At 40.5% G+C, this 8,747-nt stretch overlaps 1 protein-coding gene and 1 long non-coding RNA gene across 2 annotated transcripts; one reads left to right on the top strand and one right to left on the bottom strand.

Annotated features, from left to right (window-relative positions):
• Positions 1-1,294: 1,294 nt before the first annotated feature.
• Positions 1,295-8,160, bottom strand: LOC119029267 (5-hydroxytryptamine receptor 3A). The gene is made up of 9 exons (XM_037115980.1): positions 7,863-8,160; positions 6,793-6,953; positions 6,653-6,697; positions 6,324-6,430; positions 5,825-5,994; positions 4,369-4,529; positions 3,645-3,855; positions 2,200-2,409; positions 1,295-1,903 (listed from the first exon to the last, which is right to left on the bottom strand). Exons 1-9 carry the CDS (start codon positions 7,915-7,917, stop codon positions 1,593-1,595), a joined length of 1,431 nt encoding a protein of 476 aa, XP_036971875.1. The 5' UTR covers positions 7,918-8,160; the 3' UTR covers positions 1,295-1,592.
• On the top strand, positions 3,769-5,952 carry LOC119029268. Its single transcript, XR_005077942.1, has 3 exons — positions 3,769-3,912; positions 4,411-4,702; positions 5,819-5,952. It is a non-coding gene; the product is annotated as an uncharacterized LOC119029268 (long non-coding RNA).
• Positions 8,161-8,747: the final 587 nt, after the last annotated feature.

The raw sequence follows: 8,747 nt of genomic DNA on the forward strand, positions 1-8,747 counted from the left end.
ATGTTTATATAATTAATGTAATAATTAATGTTGCTATTTAATTAAAACATCTCATGCTGGGTGGCTTGGAAACTTCAGATGTACTTAAAATTAATGTAGTGGACAAAAAGTATAAAGTAAACAGAAAATGGAAATACTTGAGTACAAGTACTCAAACTGTACAGTGCTTCTGTAAATGTACTTTCTTTCCATCACTGATCGTGCAACGTCCATGTTAAGGGATCAAAAATGTAACACGTGTCTTGAGACTCTAGTATAACGAGGTATGTTGACAGTTTGAGAGACGTACTGTAGTTATAATCTAACCTCATGTAATCCTGCATGCCTAAATCCAGCACGTGGCACTGTTCGTTAAAGCAGCGGTGTCATCTCCTGGATGTAATGCAACATCATCTGTGTTTCAGCAGAACTTAAACCTCACTGACCACAACTGACGAGCAGTAGAGCTGAACTGTGTGGGCTGGACAACCTCGAAAATGTTTCTTGAGATCAGTATTAAAAAAACAGACCAACATTTGCTGCATGTTTTTACAGCAACACGAAACAATGATCTGGATGATTTTCAGTATGTAGTATACATGTTATTAAAGGCAACCCAAAGTTTCTATCTAGCTCCTCTGTTAATACAATTAAAGCAGCAGTAGCCAATTTTAAATCATTATAAGTTTGGTTGAAATCAAACAAACAAACAAACAGAAATTATAATGAATATATTAAAAGGCAGGCTTCCGTCATGTATTTACAATCTAGTCAGGTCTGACCAGACAGTCAGCTAGTCACCCTGCAGCTAACCAGCCAATCACAAGTATTTGTAAATGTATTTGAAATAACCTGGAGTACAGTTAAGGTGGAACGCTACTGGCTTCCAGCAACAACTATCCACGCTATATCCCACGTGACTTCTGGCTTTTGATTTTAGTATTGATTCCTATATGAGGCTCCTTTTTCAACTTCAAGGTCAATATTGTTTTTCACTAATGACAAAAAAATGAATTATCTGTGCATTTATATGGAACTAAGCTTTAGGAGCGGTCCACTTTAACTCCATGTTAAGTCACATTTGGAAATCGACACTTTTCGTCTGCCATGATGACGGCTAGCGGAACAAGCTACTGCTAACGTGAGTTGTTCAAAAACTTTCTTTTTAGTAAACTCTGTGTACACAAACAATGTTCTCAATGCTCGTGTTCATGTGTAGAGACCCTGGTAATACTACGAGCAAAGTTTCATGTTGTGTTGAGCCTTCTCAGTGTTTTAAAAATAGCATTTTAAATGCTATTGTGAAAGTGCCCCATGCACTCCCATTGCAAATGATTTTGACCCAAAAACAAAAATACAGTAAATCTTATAAGTGCCTCTTTTGTTGTAATTATGCTTTTACACGAAGGTTTGACTTGCATACATTCAACGCCTGAGTTGCATTTTGGCTAGATTTTCACTTTAACACACACATTACAGTTAGAATCTGACCTTATTACAGGTTTCAGGTTGTGGCTCTTTTTGTTTGTGTTCACAGGCCTTCATCTTCTCTAATGCGTGTTTTTCGAGATTGACTCACAAACAATATCATGCACGTATTGCCAGAAAGAAAATCATGCTCCAATGGAGTTGTTGAAGGCCCAGATACAGATGATGGTGATGAAGCTGGCGCTGATGAAGACAATGTACAAGCAGAACAGCAGACGGTCGATGACAACCCCGACCATTAGCCAGTCCTGCGAGGAACTGTTCCCCTGGGAGTGTTTGTCCACCTGGCAGCGGATGGCCGTGAGGTCTCTGCTCAGCTTCCTCAGTTCAACCAGGCCCGGGTCCGGAGGGGCCGCGGGTGGGGCTTCCTGTAGTTTGGCGTTACTAGAGATGTTTTGAACTGAGATGCTGGTGATGCTGGAATTCACGGCTGGCTCTGTGAAAACAAAGAATGTGGTGATAAAGAAAATTTAAATGTAGGCTGCTCTACAGAAGACACTTTTTACGGGCCTGATATTTTACATATACACAATATTTTGCAGGAACTTCACATGGAGATGTGTTCTTACAAAATGTTGTGATTCCTGGAAGTCGACATAAGGGGGACGAAAACAAAGCAGTATTATTTTCCCTGGAGCGTAACACGTTGTCCTTTCAGTTACTGAATCAACTAACTAGTCAAGTACTCATGTGATTTATAATGAAAATCAATAGTTATAATGATATATCTACCTGTGTTAGATGAGCTGAGGTTGACTGTGACTTTGTTGCTCGGTTTCTTTGGCTTGAGACAAACCAAAAAAGCCAGATACCGCAGCACGAGGACCCTGAGCCAGGGAGGCACGGTTCCGTACTGGCTGGAGCTGAACTGGATGTTAGTGATGAACACCGTCTCCAACAGGCTGGCCACCATCAGCGCCAGGGTGAGGGAGAAGAAGACATCTGCGGGAAACAGTGACAGCAAAACAAAACAAAAAAGGAGGACGTTTCAGTGAGTCTTTTTACCGTTTTCAGGCTTGCCTTTTTTTGTGATCCTTTTTTTGGAAATGGTGTTTAAGTTAGAAACCAGAAAAACCTGCTCATTCATCTGCTGGCAGAGCTAGCCTGAGGCATAAGCAAACTAAAGAAGAAAGCAAGCTGAAGAAAAAAAAAAAATGATAAAATGATTTTTTAAATTTTTTTTTTTTTAACATATTAAATACATTAAACAAGTGGCATAAATTACTGAATGAATGAATAATTTAAGACCAGATGATTCTGATTTCATGATCAATACACCTGCCTACAACTGCTGTGTCTGGCAGCATTAGAGTCAGGAGCATAAACTGGACACCTCGCATGCACAGACAAAACAAGGATGGTTTACTGTATGAGCCTGAATGACCCAAGAGGTCAAGGGGCCTGAAGTTGTTGTGTGAATTCACTACCTCAATAAGTCAAAAAGCAAAAGGCTGTGAATCTGAGCAAATGTAGGTATTGCCCTTCTCCAGCTGATTTTCCCAAAAAGGAACCAGAATACAGGAAATCACATCTACCAAATTCAGAATTTTTGGGGGGAGGACCTCGAGATCCCCCATCCCCCATTTGCAGCCACTTTCGTAGAAATAAGGTGCGTGTGTGGGGGGGCATTTCAAATTGACTTGGGCTGGCACTGTCTGTCTGTGTACATAATTATCACAGCTGCCAGGACCAGTCTTATGACAAGACCTGGAGCAGAACCAGAGCTGCTAATGTTAAAGCAAACACACTCAGAGAAGCCTGGAGCTCAGTGACACGCGAGCATTTTGGGTTGTACCACGGCTGGTGAATCATCTCAGACTGGTTTCTTGAACATGACAATGAGTTCACTGTACTGAAATGGCCTCCACAATCACCAGATCTCAATCCAATAGAGCACCTTTGGGATGTGGTGGAACGGGAGATTCGCATCATGGATGTGCAGCCGACAAATCTGCAGCAACTGCGTGATGCTATCATGTCAATATGGACCAAACTCTCTGAGGAATGTTTCCAGTACCTTGTTGAATATATGCCACGAAGGATTAAGGCAGTTCTGTCTCTCGGTCTCTGTCTCTTACACAGAAATCTTTTCCTCCCTCACTCTTAGAATTCGATCGCATATTCCTTCACCCCCTCCCTGATTTAAAAGACGTGACATTGTCACAGGTGTCGCTCACTTATGAGAGGCGTTTGCTCCCCGGTGACGGGGAGCAGGTCGTTCATGATGAGCAAGAAGACCGTGTAGCCCAGGATGAGGGTCATCTTGAAGGAGGCGCGGTCCACGCTGTGGGGAGGCAGCATGAAGCTGAAGAGATCCAGCGTGACGAGGAAGCAGCTGGGGATCAGCAGGTTCACCACGTAGAGGGTCGGCCTCCGTTTCAGAATGATCTTAGGGAGGCACAGAAGAACAATGCCTTGAGATTTAAATTCTCTATGATGTTAGAGGTAGGTTACCCTGCAACCGCTGACATTTTTTGATGCTGAAGTCATGTATTCATGTCAGTCATGAAGTCTGAATTCTTGTCAGAAAAGTGATAATAGAATAATTGCAAAAAATGAGAATTGTACGGTGGCCCTGAGGGTCAAAACACAACCGCATTTCAGAAAACACAACCTCTTGGACCTTTTAGACATCGAGGCCACTGTATATTAACTTAGATATTTCATCTAGTAATAAAGTTATATTTTCTTTCCAAACGTGACTGTGATTCTGAATTCTATACGGTATGCGTGTAATATAACATAATAAAATATAACATAAAAATGATGATAATGATCATGATTGTAGCTCCTGAACACAGCTAAACATACAGTTAAGTCTTTTGATTTACATGCAGGTATTTCTTTAAAATCACATAGAGATTTGCTTTGGGGTCATGAAGGATGATTAACAGTGCTCACATGGTATTTGATCTCAGAGTAACTTCCCACGTCTATTGTCAGGGTGGTTTGACCCACAGTGATGTCTACCAGCTCCCACTCCCCTTTGGTCTGCATCACTTCTTTGGACTCCTCCAGTGTCATAGCAGCTGAGTAGCCCTGAATCATCCTGATGTCCGAAGCTTGAAGAACAGTTTTAGTTCCGAGTTACTCGAAGCCCAAAGTGAAGTTTTGTGTTCACAACCATCTACATCCAGAACATGTTCCTTATTGCAAGTCATATAAACACACTGCATTCTGAAAAATGATCATTCCAACAATTCCTGACTGATGAGCAACTGAAAAGATTAAAAAGGTAAAATAACCCAACATATTAGATAGCCCTTTAGCCAACGTTAGCATTCAACCAACAGTACTGTTTAATTACATAAAGTGCTGTTTACTTCCAGGTTTAAAGTGTCCAAGATGTGTGTTGTATATGTGTTATTATAATTCAAAATTAATGTCTTTAAAGATATTTGCTTTTGTATCATGTAACGTGTATCAAATGTTATAATGCTGTTCTTTGTCCTCTGAGGAAGGTAAGTGTGTCTCTGACTACTGTTAAGCTAACTGTCTCTCCTACTGCTGAGCTAACTGTGTCTCTCCCTAATGCTAAGCTAACTGTCTCTCCCTACTACTAAGCTAACTGTCTCTCCCTACTGCTAAGCTAACTGTGTCTCTCCCTACTGCTAAGCTAACTGTCTCTCCCTACTGCTAAGCTAACTGTGTCTCTCCCTACTGCTAAGCTAGGTGTGTCTCTCCCTACTGCAAAGCTAACTGCCTCTCCCTACTGCTAAGCTAAGTGTGTCTCTCCCCACTGCTAAGCTAACTGCCTCTCCCTACTGCTAAGCTAACTGTGTCTCTCCCTACTACTAAGCTAACCGTGTTACTCCATATTACTGAGCTAACTGTTTCTCTCCCTACTGCTAAGCTAACTGTGTTTCTCCATATTACTGAGCTAACTGTTTCTCTCCCTACTGCTAAGCTAACTGTGTTTCTCCATATTACTGAGCTGTGTCTCTCCCTACTGCTAACAACAGTAAAATTGTAAATTGACATTAAATTGGCGTGAGAACTGGTGTCTTTACGCATTAAAGTGTAAAATATGTTGCTTTGTTATTTTTGTAGTATTAGTGTTTAGAAGCTAATGCTAGCTTAAGCTATGTTAGCTAACAAAAAGCGGAGGCAAACACCCTTTCTGTCAGGGGAACGATGATACATCATCCCTGCAGCACTCTACGATACACTGAGCGAGCAATGTTCGTAGCCAACATGTTTCTTTACCAGCACTTATGTATGTATGCCTCAAGTTGAGGATTAAGAATTGCGTTAATCTCCAGTCAACATTTGCCAACTCCAATCACTGTTTACATTAGACCGCTACATTTCGTCCGGTGGTGATTTTTTTGGTGTGTTTGTATTCCATCAGCCATACCAAAGTGTAGATACGCCCCAAAGGTCAGAGTGCAGTTCTGGACATCGAAGGGGAAAGTGTAGATCCCTAACTGGCAGGAGCTGACAACTCGCTTTGGCTTGTCATCAAATACATGACCTGTGTTGTTCAAGTAGACGTAGGGAGTCCCGGGAGATTTGTCCTCTTCCATGCTGCAAACAAAGAGAATAAAACCAAACATTAACTGTATGCACATGTGTGAATAATTATTTTGATTTCTAATAGGAGAGGGGAAAGCAAAGGCAAGAATCCCTCTCAAACTCTTTGCTCATTTTTGTCATTTGCAAAGAAGTCCAACTATTTTATTTCCATTAAATTGAATTAAAGAGTGCATTTAAAAAAAAGCAAAAAATGCATGTAGATATATATATTTTTTCCATCAAGCTAAGATTACTTTCCAAATGCCGACAACATTTCAGGTTTTCATTTTACTTGTTTCTCCAGTTCGGAGGATAATTTTGGGAACTCCCTTTTTACATACAATTCGGAGATGATTACGTCAGGAGTCCAAAGCATCTCCCGGGGGAGGGACACCCTTGTGGTTCCACATTCCTTCTCGTCCCAGCTCAGTCCCTCTATCTTCCACTCCTATGTTCAACAGAACAATATTGTGAAGTACAGCTCAGAAAATGCCATCCATGTTAGCTGTGTCACTCCATAACTTCACAAAGACAAAAATAACATTTCATCCAGAAACAAAGATATATTCATTTTGTTAGAAAAAATTTAAGAAAAAAAAAATCAATATTACCACATAAAAAAGGACAAAGACTTTGAATTGCTCTTTCCGTCAGTCCACTGACAACTTACCAGAACTTCCCACAAGACCGTTGTGAGCGTTTGGGCTTTTTCATCCTGTCAGTGAGACAGAGCCAGTAATAAACATTGAGTACGGATTTGAATCCATGTCTCTCTAAACGCTTGAATGAAAAGGTTTTGCATGAACTCACCACTCCTAAAATCCCCACCACAGTGATGCTGATGGTTACGTTCAATGGATCTGAAAAGCTTTTCACAGGACGCACACGTTTTTCAGGTAACAAGCTGCTCTCAAGTGCGTGCAACAGGGCTTTAGGGGTCGGGCTGGTGCAGTTCAATGCAGCAACAAAACCTGAGTTTGTAAGCGGAAAAGCAGAAAACGAGATTCATGAGGCTGCTCCTGTACATTCGTCTGCTGTGCACACTATGTCACCAAATACGGCTGTTGGTACGACAATAACATGGCCTCACAATAACTCGCCAGCCCATCAGCTCCTCTGAACCTTCTTGTATGATGAGATAATTAGCACATGTAACAGAGATAATGGGGTAAAAATGAAATGACCACAACTGTGGCTGTTCTCTGTTAAAAGAAACATGCTGATGAGATTTAGTTACTACACTCCGACTCTCCTCTGATACATCTGTAAACTGAAATTCCTTTCGAGTCACACACAAAAGCGTTTTAATTAAAGCTTTAGGCTTTATCAATCGTTAATCTACACAACCTGGCAACCAAATTAGTTCTTATTAACAGCTTATTTCTGTGCATTTCTCTGTCCCTCATTTCCTGTCAGTAATAAAAGCATATTGTTAAATGTCCCCCAAAACAAAATATAATACTTTAGTATATATAATAATGACTAATTAAAAAAGCCATTAGTTACAAGGTGTTAACTGTTTATAAAGGCCGCCTTATTAGATAAGACAGTGGGTACTGCTTCTTAAACCAGACAGCTATATAATAGATACCAGACTTTGATTGTCTTTTAATAAACAAAATAAAAGACATGAAATTTCAGATTTCTCTTTGAAAATAAAAGTGAGGAATAATTAATGAATATACGCAAACTGTGTTTCTTTATGTGCCATGTAGCTGTTACACAACTGAATGTGTACTATCTAATTTAAAGAGACTTCAATAAAACGTTATCATTATTTCTGTATTTTGAACAGTTCCCACCATGGAGGCGCTTCAGTAACTGACCTGCCAACAGGTCATTCATCTTTGCAGATCTTGTGGAAAGTCAAAAGGTCTTACCGTGAAGCAGCATGAAACAGATGACGATGAGCTCAGTGGGCTTTACCTCGCCCATTTTCAGTCTAAGTTAAGTCTTTATCTTGAAAAGTACAAAACAAAAGTAGTCCTCAGCTATCTCCATCTGACTGAGACGTTTTGACAGAGAGACATGACTTTACCGATAAACAGGTGAGGTGTGAAACCACCTCCACAGGACAATATTGACTGTAGAATATATCACCCGGTAGCGTGTCCTAGGGCATTTGTTTGCAAATTACCATCATCTGATGATCTGATGTGTGAGTAAAGCATGCTTGAATTGTACAACAGGTTTTTCAATCATCTTCTGCCAAAGCAAACAACAGTTTGCATAAGGCTTGTAGCTGTCAGTCTGTAGAGGACTGTAGGTACTGAGTAGGTGGCTTTGCCTCAATAGTTATTCAATAGTTTTAAGATCCTTATATTTGCTAAGCACTTACACAGTACAACTGAGGCTGATGGGAATGTCATCTGTCAATTTAGTCATAAAGTACTGTCAATCAGGGCTGCTGACAGTCTCGCGCCCAGGACAGGATGACGCGCCTGGACTGGCGTCACTTGCCACAAATACAACATTTAAATAAGTCAAAATGTGGGACTGTCGTGCACAAATTAGCAATAACAATGTAATGTAAGCCAGCTAGCGTGCCCTAACACTTCACCTGGCCCTCTATCCCAACAAGAATCAGTCAGAGATGTGTCCTTACTTAAGAAAACAGAGTTTGCGATGTATGAGAAATAAAATAAGAATTTTGTCCACCAACTCACGTGCTGTCGGGACATCAGGGTATTTAATAACCTAAAGACAAGTATGGGAAGCAATATAGATTGATTTGAAGAAAGAATGCCACATGTCAAAATTCTGAT

The sequence above is a fragment of the Acanthopagrus latus genome, chromosome 11 (genome assembly GCF_904848185.1).
Source record: "Acanthopagrus latus isolate v.2019 chromosome 11, fAcaLat1.1, whole genome shotgun sequence".
In the NCBI taxonomy this organism is placed as follows: Eukaryota; Metazoa; Chordata; class Actinopteri; order Spariformes; family Sparidae; genus Acanthopagrus; species Acanthopagrus latus.

Coding starts and splice junctions, on each gene's coding strand:
- LOC119029267 (XM_037115980.1), bottom strand. CDS start 7,917: ATGGGCGAGGTAAAGCCCACTGAGCTCATCGTCATCTGTTTCATGCTG. Junction 6,431..6,652: donor CGGTCTTGTGGGAAGTTCTG/GTAAGTTGTCAG, acceptor TGTTGAACATAG/GAGTGGAAGATAGAGGGACT. Junction 1,904..2,199: donor CCTCAGCTCATCTAACACAG/GTAGATATATCA, acceptor TTGTTTTCACAG/AGCCAGCCGTGAATTCCAGC.